The 18,802-nt window shown below is 41.5% G+C and overlaps 1 protein-coding gene across 10 annotated transcripts in view; it reads left to right on the top strand.

The window, feature by feature from the left end:
* The window catches only part of LOC105472692 (intersectin 1), a 252,536-nt gene that overhangs the window by 161,974 nt on the left and 71,760 nt on the right, over positions 1-18,802 (top strand). For all 10 annotated transcript variants that reach the window (XM_011726179.2, XM_024790051.2, XM_024790050.2 and 7 more), the window contains 4 exons: positions 7,296-7,543; positions 10,196-10,355; positions 14,563-14,768; positions 15,539-15,621. In XM_011726179.2, the coding sequence (XP_011724481.1) occupies positions 7,296-7,543; positions 10,196-10,355; positions 14,563-14,768; positions 15,539-15,621 (697 nt within the window). The remainder of the gene's footprint in view (positions 1-7,295; positions 7,544-10,195; positions 10,356-14,562; positions 14,769-15,538; positions 15,622-18,802) is intronic.

Raw genomic sequence — 18,802 nt, forward strand, 5'->3', positions numbered from 1 at the left:
GTTTAAAAGTCTGGTAATATCCAGCTTTGTCAAGAGTATAGGACAGTGAATATAATATACATTGTTAGCATGGTTGTATAAATTGGTTAAGTGATTTGGAGGGCAATTTGGCAGTGCCTGTTTAGATTTAAAATTCTCATTCCCTCTGCCCCAGAAATTCTATTTTTCTGCTTCCTCTCATGCTTTTCCTTCCTCTTTTGGGCACATGCACAAATATGTGTGTACATGGATGTTCACTGCAGTGGTGTTGGTAAAAGGAAATGAACAGCCCAATGTCCATCAGTAAAGGGATGGTTTAAATAAATTATTATATAGCTAAAAATAATGAAGATTAAAACTTATATAGATCACATATACATATAAGATTTCCATCAAAAAAGCAGAATATGTGCAGCATAATTGCATTTGGTTAGAAATAAAACTATATATGTATTCATGTGTTTATGTATAGTTAACAATTTTGAAATACATATATCAAACTGTTAACAATGGTTACCACTGGGCAGTAAAGAAGGGGCTTTCATGTTGAATTTTATAGACTTCTATGTTATTTTCATTTTTATAAATGTATTTAATTTATAATTTTTAATAAAACTAAAAATAAATTAAGGACAAGTATAACAGAGAATATCTACCCAGGACTGTAATAGTGTTTATTTTATCTCAGACCTCCTAAATATGTAATGAAATGTAGAATGTACTACTAGGCATAATTAGTTGGCTTGCGGAAGGGACAGCAATGTTTCAGTTTTGTACTACAAAATGCATTGTGATACTCCAGGTGCCATTCAACTGTGTTATCATTGTGAGGATAACAATCAATGCAAAAAGATAGATATTGACATCTAATAGCAACAGGTTTGTATTTTTTTAATTTAATGAATTTTGCAGGTAACAAACAAGGAGCATGAAACATGTAGTACAACATTACTGTCAGTCTCTCTAGGTTGAAAAATCCGGGGTTCACTTTTACTTTTGTGGGCACAGTCATCATCAGATTCTCAGATTCCTCAAACATCTTTGGGACATAGGTTACTATAATATGTTCAATTTTTAGAAGTCTACCAATGTGACAGTGTTTTCTTTTTCAATGTAGGCAGTCTTAGCCTTAAAAATAATTTGCTTGTAGAAAAACTTAGCCCGGTTTTATCCAAAACTATAATTTTTCATGGTTAACAAAAATTTAATGTGATACCTTGTATATAGCACTATTATCAGTGCTGTTGATAATAGAAAATTATCAAGTCTACCATTCATATGGTTAAAATCTTTTTAGAAAAATCTAGAGGAACACATGAAAAGGCCAATATTTGATGAAGCTCTCAGTAAATATTCACTAACTCTGCTAGGAATTTAGAGGAGGAGAGGAATCCGTGTGAAGTGATGTGCTCCGCGAAGACTGAATGCTTTCCGATTGAGTTTGACCTTGATGGCTAAGGCTTAGATGCTTAGAAAATATATGGCCTCTCTTGATCTGGAAGTCTCAATTCTTGGAGGGTGAATTAAATCAAGTTTGACATCCGTCACATATTAGTAGAACATAAGAAACGAGAAGACCTATGCTCACTGCTGTTTTGTTGAAGTTTATCTGGAGAACACAGGCTGGGTGTCTAAATCAGTACAGTCTTTTGGCTTTCATGGGCCACATTGCTAGAATTGTCTTAGGCCACACATAAAATACACTAACAGTAACAATAGCTGATGAACTTTAAAAAAATCGCAAAAATATCTCATAATGTTTTAAGAAAGTTGATGAATTTGTGTTAGGCCGCATTAAAAGCTGTCCTGGGCCACATGCAGCCTGTGGGCTGTGGGTTGGACAAGCTTGGTTTAAATGCTATACTTGGACTGGTGCAGGCCTGAATGCATCCAGATTGCTGAGGGAGCTTCCAAAAAATAACCATGCCAGGGCTCATCCCCAGAGATTCTGGGAATGTTACTGCATATACAGCATTCAAAAGTCCGACCAGGTGGTTCTGTTAGGGAGTCAATTTCAGGAACCACTGATCTAACTTAATCTCTTGTTCATGTCAGGACTAATCCTAAAGCATTTCTAGAAAATATCCTCTTAAAAATACCCAAGGAAGAATGGACTTCTTTAGTAGTTATTAGTCATTAGCTAGTCAGTTCATTGTGGAAATTGTCTTAGTGTTACTCTTATACCAATTTTTAACTCATTGTTTTCCTTTTCTTCTCTTGACAGATATTTTTTAAAATGTAGCCAACAATACCTTTTTCCTCTACCTTCCATAGATTTCCGTAGATTAAACATCAGAATGCAGCTCATTTAGTAACAATTGGCCGTAATATCACTGCAGTTTTGAGGGACCAATATACACATGATTACAAGGTTGGCTCACATCTGGCCCAATCACTGCCTGTTTTGTAATAAAGTTTTATTGGAACACAGCCAGGCTCCTTCATTCACATATTGTGTGCTACAGTGGCAGATTTGAGTAGTTGCAACAGAGGCAAAATTTGCCAACCTCCAGGTTGGAGCTTTAGAAGGAGTTTTAAGGCCGGGTGCGGTGGCTCACACCTGTAATCCCAGCACTTTGGGAGGCCGAGGTGGGCGGATCCCGAGGTCAGGAGATTGAGACCATCCTGGCTAACACGGTGAAACCCCATCTCTACTTAAAAAAAAAAAAAAAAGCCGGGCGTGGTGGCAGGCACCTGTAGTCCCAGCTACTTGGGAGGCTGAGGCAGGAGAATGGCGTGAACCCAGGAGGCAGAGCTTGCAGGGAGCCGAGATCACGCCGCTGCACTCCAGCCTGGCAGCAGAGCGAGACTCCATCCAAAAAAAAAAAAAAAGAAATAATTTTAATATCCTCATCTAGGAATTTGGAGGAGAAATCTTATATTTCAAAACCGCCGAATCCATGAAAAATGTTTTGCTACCTGCGCTCCTCAACACATCCCATGCAGCCACTGTCAGCTTGTCTGAATACACAGGCTAAACCTGTTTGCTACACTTGTTTATCGTGTTCTGTGAGGGAAAAAGGAATTTCTGCTTCCCTCCTTTGTGACAGGGTCAGAGATTTTAGAAATATTAATCTCATCTAATGAAGATGGCAGCCACTGAGCATATAAAAATTGAGAAAAGAGGTGTAATATTATCAGCCTTTGCCAAACGGACTTGAACCTGAAGTGGCTGCTTTGTATATTTGACTGTTGCATCAGTGAGCTACAATATGCAGTGTGTAATTACTAACATTTTGTAGACCAGCTCTGTAACATAGTCCCAGAAATGTGAGCAATATCTGGTGTTTGTACTTCACTTTAATGATGTTTCACTAGAATTACCCCCAAATACGTTGGGGTGTTACAGTGTGGCTGATAAATGAAATTGTATTGAGACCAAGATTGTTAATAATAACATCTCCCTTATAGTCCCCCAGTAGATAAATGTACATTGTGTAAAAAGTCCACATTGGAACCAGTCATATTACAAAGCCATTTGTGTTCCTACTTCTTGGTCTGCCATAATCTTATGTTTTCCAGAATTGGATTGACATTTTGGGTAGTTTTCCAAATCCAGGAAGAAATGATTTTTATTTTCATATGTTGACCTTTCTAAGTGGTTAATTTAATTTGGGTGTTAAGAATCAACGTCTCTTGCATCCCCTGAACCTTAAACTGTAATAATTTATTAAAACTGATGTATACTTGTAAGAGTAAATTAAACTAATTGAGACTATTCTTTGGGGGGCTGTTGAGACCAGCAGATTTCTTTGCTTAAAGTGAAATGCTGATTTCACTGTTGTCCTTAGGGCTGGGAGAAGCTCTTGCTTATGGGGGGCTGATGTGGCCCCCCTCCTTCACTCCTAGGTGTACACTGCACCTGCAGACTTTCTATCATATCTGGGGACAGGCTGGGTGCTATCAGTTTAGTGGAGGGGGAGGACATTTCCCCAGGGCTTCAGATCACATTCCAGATGTCCACCAAAAGTCTTTTTTTTTTTTGGAGACAGGCTGGACTGCAGTGGTATGATTTTGGCTCACTGCAACCTCCACCTCCCGGGTTTAAGCAGTTGTCTGCCTCAGCCTCCCAAGTAGCTGGAATTACAGGCATGCGCCACCACGCCCAGCTAATTTTTGTATTTTTTGTAGAGACGGGGTTTTACCATGTTGCCTAGGCTGATCTGAAACTCCTGACCTCAAGTGATCCACCCACCTTGGCTTCCCAAAGTGCTGGGAATACAGGAGTGAGCCACTGCGCCTGGCCTAAAAGTCTTATTAACCAGTCAATACCCTGTGTTTCAAGGGAGTGACAATAGATCATGGGACGTAATTAAGCAAAGCAGCTGACCTTTGAGGAGATCCAAAATGAGCAGACGAGTAGGAGTTCCCATCAATCGAGGGATCCACTTGAGCCCCTAAAGGATTGCTTATAACAAGAAGGTAAACCTAGAGAAACCTAGAGGGAGTGGGGGACCAGGCAGTTAGAGTAGGGAACTCCTGAACAGAGAAGGATATTGTTACCTAGAGTGAAGGTAAAGTCAAGACCAGGCTTTTAGAACGGGACAGAATCCCAAGGAAGAGAACTATAGCACAAAGTCAGAGCCAGACAGCAGGAGAGATAATGTAAAAAAAAAATCTGGCCTGGTGCAGTGGCTCACGCCTGTAATCCCAGAACTTCGGGAGGCCTAGGCGGGCAGATGACCTGAGGTCAGGAGTTCGAGACCAGCCTGACCAACATGGTGAAACCCCGTCTCTACTAAAAATACAAAAATCAGCTGGGCGTGGTGGCGGGTGCCTGTAATCCCAGCTACTTGGGAGGCTGAGGCAGGAGAATTGCTTGAACCCAAGAGGCAGAGGTTGCAGTGAGCTGAGATTGTGCCACTGTACTCTAGCCTGGGTGACAAGAGTGAGATTCCATCTCAAAAAAAAAAAAAAAAAAAAAAAAAAAACACTTTTAGTCTGCCAGGCATTGGTGTAAATATTTGTTAGTCCTCACAGTGAGCATTATAATAAGACAGGTATTTTTATTATCCCCATTTTACAGACGAAAAAACTGAGGTGCCACGAGATTAAACTTGCCCAAAGTCAACCAGTTAATAGATTGTAGAACTAGCACTTAAATTGAGATGGTCTAACTGCAGAGCCCTGTTCTTGATCATTGCACTTCGCAGCCTTGACACTTAATTATTGTGTGTTTGGCTCACGCTCCTAACCCACTCCTGCCTGACATCATCTTTGGTCCTAGAACCAAGTTGGCTGGTCTTGACTATTGAGCCTACTGAGAAGTCTGGCAGCACCTGGCTATGTTTCCAGTATGGAGCAGCTGCAAAGTTATAGTGTGTCACCATATCACCAAAATGTAAACAAGGCAGGAAAGACATCTAGCCATTTGAGTTTAGCGTAAAAGAAGATCCAAATGGGGGAGAATTTATCTTAAATCCTCATCTAGAGAAACAGTTGGGGCTGCCCAGAAAAAGAACAGTAAGAACAAAACAATGACTGGAAAGTGGCTGGTGTGTTCATGTGGGTGTGAGTGCGAGCAGAAATGAAAGAGCTGTGAAGCCAAAAATTCAACCTTTGGAAGTGTTATTGCATTTTATGCAAGGGAATTCCTTTTTTGGTTGTTTGGAGAATTCTCAGCTTTAAAAATTGCTTTTATCTGTGATGATAAAGTTTCCCTAAAGTGGAGCAGCAATCAGGCATCCCCTACTTGCTGAATATTTTGTAAATAACAGGTAGAATTCAGTAGTAAGCCTTGCCTTGCATTCTGTTTTCTCCACCTCTACCCCAAGCATTTGTTAATTCAAATAAGCTAATAAGTAATGAACCCTATTACTCACTCTCCACTGAGTACATGCAGATAGATATTTGGTTTCTTTAATGTAATCATTTTTTGCTTTATTTTTAATTCATTTTTACTGAATACTTGAATGGATTAGATAACTGGTATTTTTGTCAGATTTTTCCAAAATCATTGTTAAGACCCTACCTACTCATGTCTGATTTCTAAGAAGCAACTTTAATGTCCAGTGAAGTGTTTGATGTTTTACTCCTCAGGCAGCATAGGAAGGGGTAAAATAAGATATAAAGTTTCATAAAATAAGACCGTTATAAGAATTATAATAATGAAAATAAAATTGTTTTTGAGATGGAGTTTCACTCTTGTTGCCCAGGCTGGAGTGCAATGGCATGATCTCAGCTCACTGCAACCTCTGTCTCCTGGATTCAAGCAATTCGCTTGCCTCAGCCTCCCGAGTAGCTGGGATTACAGGCATGCGCCACCATGCCCGGCTGATTTTGTATTTTTAGTAGAGATGGGGTTTCACCATGTTGGTCAGGCTGGTCTTGAACTCCTGACCTCTGGTAACCCGCCCGCCTCAGCCTCCCAAAGTGCTGGGATTATAGGCATGAGCCACCGTGCCCGGCCCAAAAATAAATTTCCTAATAGCAAATGTGATTGTCCTCCAAAGTCATTCTCCTATTGCTCATAAAATAGTAGCGACAACTCGTAAAGAAAAGTAGAATCATTTTGGCCATTTTGGGTGATCCATTTGAGTCAGAATTAAAATGTAAACCTTAAAAGCCTTTGTGAAATTTTTAAATTAGTAAATTAATAAACGGCCTCTGTGAAATTTTTAAAGAGTGTAATTCGGTATTTTCCTGTGCACTTTTGTGAATATGCAAGTTAAATGTATACGAAAGAAAACTACAGGACCTTAATAAAATTGATTATTGCTGTAAATAATCACTTCCTTAATTTTCTCATCATGTGTCTGTGGAGCTTTTAAATGCCTAAACACAGCAGCAGGCAGCTTTGCTTCCCGTGGAAACCATTTAAGGCCATGGTTTTGAAAAAAATCTTCCTTGTCCCTATACTGAAATAAATACTACTTAGTTATTGGAGGTTTTAAGAGTACTGAATTTATATTGATTGCACCCTTTGCTTTCAACTTTAAGTAATAAACTCAAGTCAAATTATTTTTAATAATGACATGACTTTCTGATGAAGCCTGTCAAGTCACTTCCCAAATCATAATATTTAAATTCCATGCCTCAGGACTCCAGGCACTTTGTCTCAACTGCCATTATTAGGAAAGCATGGGGTAAGGCTTTTTAAAAAAGTACAGAGAATAAGAACTTGAATTATAGTGCATTTTTTTCAGCATTACTGCTTAGACTCTTTTCCCAGACACTTGGACTAAAATGAAGAAATTCCTATGCCATATGTCAATCTAAAGAGGGCAGAGGCTTGGGACTTCCCTGTAGTTGGGTGCTGGGTCTCTTCAGGGATTGATTTAGTTCTACTTAAATTAAAGTTGTGACTTTTTCTACAGGTGGATGAAAGCCAAACTGGAGAACCCGGCTGGCTTGGAGGAGAATTAAAAGGAAAGACCGGGTGGTTCCCTGCAAACTATGCAGAGAAAATCCCAGAAAATGAGGTTCCCGCTCCAGTGAAAACAGTGACTGATTCGACATCTGCCCCTGCCCCCAAACTGGCCTTGCGTGAGACCCCTGCCCCTTTGGCAGTAACCTCTTCAGAGCCCTCCACGACCCCCAATAACTGGGCCGACTTCAGCTCCACGTACGTGTTGGTGGGCTCTTTCTGGTGATTTTTGAAATCCCAATTTGGTCATTTTTTCCCCCCTCTTAAGTATTTTCATAGTCTTGGATTATCCTTCTGTGTGAGGGAGCTGGCTCATTTTCGATACTCCTTTCTCTGGCTGCCAAATTGGAGATTACAGTCCCTGAACTGGATTTAATGATGTCATTGCCCAACAGTGACTTACCATGGTACAAAATGAAGCCTGTTATCTTGTTTTGTTCAATAATGTATTTGTATCTATCATTCTTGTGGAAGAAATGGAGAAATACAGTTTCCTAATAATCTGTTTTGACATCCATGTCAGTCAGCAAATTTTCAGAGTCATTTCCTGCATGCAAATAGCACTTTTTTTTTTGCCAGGCAGAAGCAAAAATTGAATTCAGTCATGTGGTTCTGAATAAGATAGAAAGCTGTTTCCTTTAAAGCTTTCCACTTTCGTTAATCTTATACAAATGTAGAATAGAATGAAGAGTTGTTTGCACTTGGCCATGGTTAGTTCTGTGCCCTGGTTCATCAGGGCATTTTAAAAACTGTGTGTAAGCAGAGGTTTGAAATGATAGATGAAATTGTTGTTCAAACTTCCAGTTATAGGGCCATGACCGAGATGAGCAATTGTCTAAAAATATTTTATACTAGGATACAATTATGAGTGATTTGAATAAGAAGTGTTTAAAATTTGTTTTCAAGTCTAATCATCTTTCAGAAGAAACATATTGAAGGCAAGGAATCCAGATGTATTGCTGGAGAAGGATCAGATGGAACAAAGAGAGGGAAGAAAGAATAATTACCCAGGGCGGGAGGAAGTGGAGGGAAGGATGTAAGGAATAGCAAGTTTTTCATACTTTATTTTCACATAAAAGGCTGAAGGTGTTAAAGAAGGTCCCCCCATCTAATCTCTGCTGTAAGAAAAAAAAAAGCCTTCCATTAGCTTGACTTCCAAGTTGAAACTTTGCCTTTCCTCTTTTGGTCTTGACTGAAAAGTTCTGAGTTTTTAAAACTAAAGCTTAGGCTAAAATAGAAGACTAATGCCATATTTTCCAGGATTTGTTTTACTGGGGATCAAATCAGTATGCTTCTTCTTCATGAAATGTATGGTGTGCAATTCTCTTGCTGTAATTATAGGCACCTTATTTTCCAAATGAAAAATCAGGAATTATTTTGGTTTTCAGTTTTGTTTCTGTATCTTATAAAGGTGTAAAAAGTAAATTGCCTTTAAATCCGCACTCACACAGATACATTTATCTAAAATTATTTATTATTATTATTATTTATTATTATTTTGAGATAGGGTCTCACTTCATCACCCAGGCTGGAGTGCAGTGGCACAACCATGGCTCACAGCAGCCTTGACCTCCTGGGCTCAAGTAATATTCCTGCCTCAGCCTCCCAAGTAGCTGGGCCTACAGGTGCATGCCACCATGCCCAGCTAATATTTAAGTTTTTTGTAGAGATGAGGTCTCACTATGTTGCCCAGGCTGGTCTTGAACTCCTGAACTCAAGTGATCCTCCAGCCTTGGCCTCCCAAAGCACTGAGATTAGGTCATGTCACCATGCCCAGCCTGTTTATCTAAAATTATTAAAATCACAAAACTAGAACTGTCCCTGGGACCCAGGACAACTGGTTGCTGTCAGGATGCCATTTGTAATTGCTGTGGCATCTAGGCATACAACCAGGTACTTACTATAGGATGCATGGGTCTGAGAAGTGGTGTTGAGAAGCTCCAGCTCCATAGGTGGCAGGTAGCTTCTTTTTTCTCATTTAACTATTGTTATTACAAATGATCATGTGAGGATGTTTCTCCAGTGCTTTACAGTTACAGAGTATTTCCCTGGCCCGTATTTCATGTGACCCTCACAACTAACCTTAAGTGGCACAGTATTGTTCCCATTTTATCACTGAGGAAATCAAGATTCAGACAAATGCCTTTTCCTCTCCTCCTTGCGCTTTTATTTATTTTTCTTTTTGAGACAGAGTCTTGCTCTGTCACCCAGGCTGGAGTGCAGTGGCGCGATCTCGGTTACTCGCTGCCACCTCCACCTCCCAGGTTCAAGCAATTCTTGTGCCTCAGCCTACCAAGTAGCTGGGATTACAGATGCCCGCCACCACACCCAGCTAATGCGTTTTTGTTTGTTTTTTTTTTCTTTTTGAGACCGAGTCTCACTCTGTCATCCAGTCCAGAGTGCAGTGATGCGATCCTGGCTCACTGCAACCTCTGCCTCCTGGGTTCAAGCATTTCTCCTTCCTCAGCCTCTTTAGTAGCTTGAATTACAGGCGTGTGCCACTACACCCAGCTAATTTTTGTATCTGTAGTAGAGACGGGGTTTCACCGTGTTGGTCAGGCTGGTCTTAAACTCTTGACCTTAGGTGATCCGCCCACCTCGACCTCTGACAGTGCTGGGATGACAGGCATGAGCCACTGTACCCAGCCTCCTCATTCTTTAACTGTAGAAAGCCACATAAATATACTAGGTTTGTGTTGCACAGGCTCATCAGTTACCATCTTTTTCTTTTTCTTTTCTCTTTCTTTCTTTTTTTTTTTTTTTTTTTTTTTTTTTGGTACTTTACTGTGGGTAAAAAGCTGGCATGTTAGGGAGTGCTTGCTATTCATGGTGTTGTGCTTTTCCCTCCAGGTGGCCCACCAGCACGAATGAGAAACCAGAAACGGATAACTGGGATGCATGGGCAGCCCAGCCCTCTCTCACCGTTCCAAGTGCCGGCCAGTTAAGGCAGAGATCCGCCTTTACTCCAGCCACAGCCACTGGCTCCTCCCCATCTCCTGTGCTAGGCCAGGTAAAGGCAGCCAGTGAGAGTGTGAAGACTTGGCTTGCTATCTAGTGCCAACAACTTCAGCAAATGCTTTTTGGCAATGTCATCTAGAAGCAAGCCTTGTTATGCATGTCTTGGTTGGCTGACAGTATGGGAATCCAGTGCAGGAGCCAGAAATCTGCTGTGAATAGTTGGGAGTTGGGGATGGGGGTGGGGCACAGTCAACTTCTCCTGCCTGGGTTGATGAAGGAAACTTCATTGCAGAAGTGGCATTTGAGCTGCATCTTGACCAGTGGGTAAGATCTTACTAGAAAATGGAGAGAGCCAGCATATCAGACAGAAAATGCTGGGAGAAAGGCTTTAAGGCAGACAAGCAGAATGTGTTTAAGGAAAATCATGCACCACTCCATTTGTCTAGACCACTGAGTTTTTACAGGAAAAGGTAGACCAATTAAAGGTTAATGGGAGGCTCTGAAATGCCCTGCTCGGAAATAATAAGTCTGAAAGGATAAAGGTGGTTATTCTGAATAGCTCTCTTTTGCTTGATACAATAATGATAAAATGCTGAAATTTCTATCAATAATCATGCCAAACAGCAAGTGCCCCTCTGGGAGGCACTGGAGGTTCCAGGATCGTTTCTGATCTGAGAACACCCAGATGGAACACAGGCTCTAGGCAGATCCATCTGGAGGAGTGGTGTGCAGGAAGATTAGAGTAGAGGGCCGGCAGGGCAGTGCCACCAGTCAGGGGGCTGTTACTGTCACCCAGCTGAGACCCAGGGCAGGCCCGGACCCAGCTGAGTTCATGTTCACCAAGTGGGGAGGAGCCGGTGGAAGCAGAAGAGATGTGCAGGTGGGAGAGACTGCAGAGAAGAGTGAAGAGGTTGGAGTCACAATGCCTATGGGAGCCGAAGGAAAGGGAAGAGAGCTGGGATTGAGAAAAAGGGCCCACCTTAAAGGGGGAAAGGAGGAAGGCAGAAAATGCACAGTTAAAGGGAAGAGTTGGGTTTTAGTTGTGTTGAGTTGAAGGTGAATGTGGGACCCTGTGTAGCAGGCTGTTGGAACATAGATCTGGAGGGTGGAAGAGAGCACGAGACCGGGATTATAGATGGGAGCCATTCCCGTAGAGAACGTTACCAGATCTCAGGAAATGTGTGAGGTCGTCCAAGGAGAGAGAATACAGGGAGAAAATAGCAAATCCACAGGCACGTACGTGTGTGTTCTGTGGCCTGGAAGAAGAAGAGGAGCTACTCAGCAGGAAATGGTACTTTCCTTTGCATCTGTCCTAGCTCAGCATTTGGCACGTGTCACATGCTCAGTTAACAGTGACTCAGTGACGGGGTGAGGGGTTGTTCCAGAAAGTGCAGGTGGGGGAGGGAGTTTGCTTATGTTATTAAGTACTGTGGTCAGGGCAAAGAAGAGACCATTCATTGTGACAGGTAGAGCTTTGTAACCTGGGAAGGAGAAGGATGAAACTACACTGCAGGGGCGTAAAAGGAAATGAGCAGCAAGGAAGTGGAAAGATCTGCAAAAGGAAAGAGGAGGACCAGAGTGGAGGGGCCTCAGGAAAGCAAGAACCAGCCATGTTGCCAGTGGAGATGGGGATGGAAACGTGAAGTGTCAGAGGATATAGTTGGTATAAGGCAGACAACATTAAAGGCACAGAAGAGACAGGAGTCTTTTTCTTCTGGGTGAGGAAGAGTGAAAAGAGACTGGAGAAGACAAAGCCAAGAAAAATGTTCAGCTTGGGCTGTATGATACTGTTTTCAGTGAGGAAGGAGCCCGGAGGGGCTGCGGAGTGTAGAAGAGGTTTGGGAGCAGGCAAATGAGGGAGCCAACAAAGAAGAATGAAGAATTGGGCCGGCACGGTGGCTCATGCCTGTTATCACAGCACTTTGGGAGGCAGGCAGATCACCTGAAATCAGGAGTTCGTGACCAGCCTGGCCAACATGGTGAAACCTTATCTCTACTAAAAAAATTAATAAATGCAAAAATCAGCCAGGCGTGGTGGTGGGCTCCTGTAATCCCAGCTACTTGGGAGGCTGAGGCAGAAGTATCGGTTGAACCTGGGAAGCGGAGGTTGTGGTGAGCTGAGATTGCGCCACGGCACTTCAGCCTGGGCGACAGAGCAAGACTCAGTTCTCAAAAAAAAAAAAAAAAAAGAAGAAGAAGAATTGCCTGGCTTAATTTAACCTGAGTCTGTAATAGATCATTGCACATTGCCTCAGCTTTCTCTAGCAATGCTTCACAGCTTGGGACTAGGAATAATAATAGTTATATAGCTCACCACCGTTATTTCTATCATAGCAATACTGTGCATGGATCTTACTAAACTTCCTGCCCCCTCCCCACCTACACACATCTTACATTACCGTGGGATTGCTACACTTTAATAGCCTTTTGGAGAAAGTATCATTTCTACTTTACAGATGTGGAAATTGAGATTCAGAGAGATTAAACAGTTGCCAAAGCCAGAAAATTAGTAAGTGACAGACCTGGGATTCAAACCCAGAGTCCACGTCCAGCCCAGGCTGGGGTCATTAGGGCCCATCGATGTAGAAAGGTCGACACAGCAGACACGGGGAAGATTTCTCAGGGGGAGAGATTCTGAAATGCCAGTGAGGGCACAGTTGAAAGGCCGACCCTGGGGTCCATATGGAGAGAAGTCAATGAAGGGGCTGAGAGGATTAGACAGTGCAGAAGGGCTGTGGGATGAGGAGCTGTGTAGGTGGCAGGTCCGCTGCAAGGGGGAAAATGCAAGGTCGAGAATATACAATCTGAGGGGTGTTCAAAATCCAGGGAAACCCCCTCAGCTCTGAGGGACTTGAAGGAGTGAATGTACAGCTAAGTGGAAGGAAATAGGATAGGGATGTTGTGGGTTTAAGAAGGTAAGAACCCATGAAGACCAGGAATTAGAGGTTATCAGCATAGATGCTGAAACTGTTTGACCTGTTGTAAATTCTCTCTGCTTATCAGACATAATCATAACTTAATGTCAGTATAATATAAATAACTTCCGAAGGCAAGTACAAATTGGTTCTGAAGTAACTCTCTCTAGGCATTGTCCTTTGTTCTTGCCCATTCATATATATGATTGAAACTTGGTGTTTCATTTTTTACTAAATGCTTTAAAATATTGTAATGGTTTAATGCTATAGCTTCTTAAAAGATAATAAATGCCTTACCCTGCCTTTCCAGCCTGACCTCCTCCTCCACCCCTCCATGAGACTAGGCCACATGCAGCCCCGGATTGTGCTTCTCTTCCCGGACCCCTTGCAGTGTTCCACCTCGAGGCCTTTGCCCATGCTGCGCCCTCGGCCTGGAGTGCCCTTCCTCCGAAGCCCTAGCTGTCAAAGTCCTTCTCATCCTTCAAGGCCCATCTCAGATGCTGCCCCCTCTGTGAAATTTACCCTAATGCTCCCAGGCAGAATTCATCCCTCTTTCCTCTTTATTCCTGCAGTGAATAGTAGGAACTCCTTTTCAGTATATTGCATTCCGCCAGGTGGTACACATGGTTGTTTTTATCTCTTTCTTCCCCATTACTTGTGAGTTACTTGCTAATAATACTGCCCATCTTTATAGTGTTTTATGGTTAATAAAGTGCTTTTCCCTAAATTATTTGGGGGAGGCAGAGACTGTTTTTTTCATTTTTGTAATCTCATGGGGCAGTGCATGTAGATGTACAATAAATGGTAATTACAATGAATTTACGCTCACCAAATCCCTGTTTTCTCTGAAAAGGAACTAAAACAAGCATAATCCAGATAGGACCTATTTCCCTGGGTCCACCTAAACTAAAATGCCAGTTAATGATCTCATGATAGTTCATAAAATTTCTGCTCCAGTATTAATCCTCCACTAAAAACACCAGTCAAATTGGAAATGGGGAGGTATCCTGGGCAACTTGAGAGTGAAAATAGAACCAAAATTTAAAAGGCGCATAGATACAACAGAATAATTGTGACCTCCTGGCTTGTTGAAAGAGAGAGTTATAGATGGTCAGACAGTGACTTTGTGAGGAGGCTGGCAGGCTTTCGCCTCCACTTTTGGAAATAAACAATTGTTGGGAAACAGTGAAGCATCCAGCCCTCCTGCTGTGCTGCCTCAGGGCGCTTTGTGGCCGTGTGTGCTTGTCTGGCCTGTGCTTGTTGGAGAAGTGCCATGTTCACGTCTGCCCTGATTGATAACAAACTGCAACGTAACGAGAGGTCCTTTATGTCATTCCACACAAGGGTGAAAAGGTGGAGGGGCTACAAGCTCAAGCCCTGTATCCTTGGAGAGCCAAAAAAGACAACCATTTAAATTTTAACAAAAATGATGTCATCACCGTCCTGGAACAGCAAGACATGTGGTGGTTTGGAGAAGTTCAAGGTCAGAAGGGTTGGTTCCCCAAGTCTTACGTCAAACTCATTTCAGGGCCCATAAGGAAATCTACCAGGTATTTTTGTATTTATCTGCTTGTATTTGATGAAAACAATATTAGGTGTTAAGTTACTGTTTGCACTAGTTAGGATTCACAGACAGGCGTTGCGGGATTAGTTTGTCTTCTAGATCTTTTAACTGCAAAAGTTAGAGTATAGAGAGTACCAAAAGGGAGCCTCTTACAGATAAGTGCATTCTTTCTTCCCTCGTGAAAACCTATGTGCCTTGTTTTTCATTGCCTTATGCAAGAAGGAATTCAGCTCTGAGACCTGGAACTCTCTTAGAGTGCATTAGTTGGAGATTATGACTCTCTTTATGCTTATCACCCAGTGCTGTACCAGATATGTTTGAATACTTAGAAACCCAAAGGATTTGGGGAAGTGATCAGAGGACTTAATTGTCTTTTTCATTAGGGTCTTATAGCATGGAACCTAAGGTGTTAATTCCTCCAACCATATTAATGTTCAAAACAAACTATGAGCTTTAAGAAGATGAATATAGCAAAAATATTCAATGAGCATCTCTCAGTCAGTCTTGCCTTGAAACAAACTAGTACATAAGCTATGTGTCCAGTATAGCAAAGTGCTGAAAAATAAGAATGCGAGCTTAGAGTCATGCCTCTGTATTACCTAATTATGTGTTTTTAAACTAGCTAAGTACAACTATTTCAGCTGTGAATTGTTTAAAGTTTTAAAAGTTAAGCAGTTTTAACAGAAAAATCAGTGTCAGTTGCACTATTTTCTTCGAAGATAAAAATTAAAATACTCTCTTCTTCCCTTACTGCAGCATGGAGTCTGGTTCTTCAGAGAGTCCTGCTAGTCTAAAGCGAGTAGCCTCTCCAGCAGCCAAGCCGGTCGTTTCGGGAGAAGGTGAGGGCCTGAGTTGTATTATGTTCTTCAGAAGGGTCAAGGACATTGCGTAAATGTTTGAAATGAGATTGAATTTCATCTTAAGATAGACTACATTTATGATCAGTATATTAAACTACAGTAAAATGAAAGTTTAGCTCTTTACAGAATCAGAGTACTTCATGGAAAATACTGTCAGACATATTAATCATCAAAAACTGAATTTTCTAATTATATTTTATTATGAACCCTTTGACTTTTACAAGAGACCCATTCAGTTCACTAAGAATCAAGTTTTCCAAGCATCTCTATACCTAAATTGTGGTCATTGCTTCATCTAACATAGTCTAGTCTTGTCTGACTTCATAGATAAGTATTTCATTTTTAAAAGTAACTACGCAGACCACTAGAGTTCTCACAGTAACATGAATGCCATCTGTACCATCCCAAATGAAACTGAAACTCAATTTATGTACTCCATGAAAACAACCAAACCAGACAATTTAGGACTAAAAAAAAAATCATTTTGAGTGTTTATTACACAAATAATTGCTTTCTTTCTCAATCTCTACTTGCTGACATAATCCTAAATATTACATGGATGCCAACTGAACGAAACCTGTGTAATTCAGAACCTCATGGTAAAAATCTCACATCTTTTTTACATTCGGTACAGCCATCATCACATCCTAACTGGAGAGTGCTCCCTGAGTTAGATGGGTTTTCTGTGTAGACGTCTGAGCAATGTTGTAGTTAACAGATGCCATAACTAACCAATTCTATAGTAATTCTTTATGGGTTCCTTGAATACATTACATGACAATAGAATGTTTTATTTAGTTTGTCTGCCATAATGAGATTGTTACATTCCTTAGAAACCTTGCCCAATGAAAAATAGAATTATTAAAACAGCTGTTCTAGGTGGAGACAGCAAGGATTAAGGTATAGTGGTATTTCAGACTCACAGTAACAATGTTCTTTTTTCAAGAGGATTTTTTAAAGTAAAAATTTTTTTTAGTTCGTAGCATAGCTATAAAACCTTATCATCACTAAACAATCCAGCATCTCCTTTTTGCTATTACCGTGAAAATGATTAACAGAGTTCCCTTTATACATTGTCATTATCTTAATGACTTTTTTATCCACTGTTAGGGTAACAAGGCAAAAAGCTCCTTTAAACACAGCACATGCAGTTTAGTAAAAAGCAAATTATGCACCTCACCAAAAAATAAGAAAGAAAAAAACTTTGGTGTGTTATATCCAGTCAAGGCTCACTGGAGGGCTGGAGTTTGTATCTTGACTCACCCATCTAGTAACAGTACTATTTTGTTTATGCCTTAGCTTCCTTGTCTGTAAATTGGCCGTGATAACTCCCCTTGAGGTAGGAAATTATTACAAGGATAGTGAGATAATATGCAGAAGGCCTTTAGAACAAAGCTCAGTAAATGTCTACTACTTTTATGTCGTTTTTGCTTCATTCCCTGGATTACTGGTAAAGCCACGTAAAGTATGAGCATCCTCATCCAATAGCAGTGTGGAGGAATGTTTGTTTATTTGTTTTTTTTGTTTTTTGTTTTTTTGAGACGGAGTCTCGCTCTGTCGCCCAGGCTGGAGTGCAGTGGCGCAATCTTGGCTCACTGCAAGCTCCGCCTCCCGGGTTCACGCCATTCTCCTGCCTCAGCCTCCTGAGTAGCTGGGACTACAGGCGCCCGCCACTGCGCCCGGCTAATTTTTTCTATTTTTAGTAGAGACGGGGTTTCACCATGGTCTCGATCTCCTGACCTTGTGATCCGCCCGCCTCGGCCTCCCAAAGTGCTGGGATTACAGGCGTGAGCCACCGCGCCCGGCCTTATTTGTTTTGAGACATGTACTGAGGCCTCAATAAATAGGTCACAAGTGAACCACGCATATACTTAAAATTGGGCAGCATGATGGAGTTAAATTCTGATCTTAGTTTGTATTTATTACAGCCGTTTTGAAATGACTTAGTTATTAGAAATATTGGAAAGCTTGCTGGCTTTGTGAAGGGGTGGGAGGACATTAACCTTAGAAATTCTGAGAAAAGCTATTTTCGTTTATTAATGAGCCTCTTGTTAATACCACATTGAACATAATCAAATTTAAAGTAAACTGTAAACCAGATAAAATAGGTGATTGGCTTGGGTCACTTTTAAAATACTGGTTTGGGGATGGACAGTGCCCTCTGTGAAATGTCTCCTGAGAAGGGGTAGCTGAAGAGGAACCTCTGCCTGTCCGTCATCACGTCTCTGGGTTTCATTGTCACCCTAAAGCCACTCTCAGATGCCTTTGTGCAAGGCAGGCAGGGCAAGGCCAGCCTCGGTCTTCCCAGTCTCCTTTATATTTTATACTGCAATACCAAGTTCAGCCAGAGTTCATGTTTCTGAAGTTTCTTAAGCATTTGGAAAGTTACTTCAAAATTTGGATCCATTTTAAAGAAAGTAACTTTGAAGCTGAGGAATCACTGGGGAAAGTATTGATGGCCAAGGATCCTGTCTTAAATGGCCAAATATGATCTAAAGAACAGTAACAGGGAGCAGAATGAAAAGGGAAGGGTGAGAGTATGGAGAAATCAGAAAAATGAGTCTGTTAATGAAGAAAGAATGAGCCTATTAAAGCCACCAAACTTTGATTTCCTTGTGTGGGAAATCGTTTTTCCAGTTTTCACTGTGGAGGTGTGTGTTACCAGCGCCTCAGGGCTAAAGACAGAGGGTCTTCTGTTTTCCCTGGGACGTTTGAATGACCTGTGTCTGCCATGGGGCCCAGTGCTCTCCACCAGCAATTGCTGCTGGCCTCGGCGCTGACAGGTCAACACTGGCGCTGAAGGAGGCCCTTGTTGCTCCAGGGGCTGCCCACGTGAGCACAAGGGTTAGAGGTTTTTGTGTTTTTGTCTGTTTGTTTTAGTTTTCATTAGTACCTCCTGCAGAGGCTCTGATAATTAACCGAAGGAGTTCTCCATACAAAAGTCCTGCCTCTTACTCAACACGAGGCTGGACATTAAAGGAACATCATCTGAGATTTAGAGAGAAACAGACGTTGTCCGTCATAAAAATGAACTTTTTGGGTAAATGGTGATTTTTCTGTTGCTTTAAAAAAATACAAACAAAAGCCTAGGATAAAATGGAGAAAAAGTGGAAACAAGAAGCGTGTGCATCTTTCTGTAAATCTTTTATCCTGTACCTAG

Source organism: Macaca nemestrina, chromosome 4 (assembly GCF_043159975.1).
Source record: "Macaca nemestrina isolate mMacNem1 chromosome 4, mMacNem.hap1, whole genome shotgun sequence".
Lineage (NCBI taxonomy): Eukaryota > Metazoa > Chordata > Mammalia > Primates > Cercopithecidae > Macaca > Macaca nemestrina.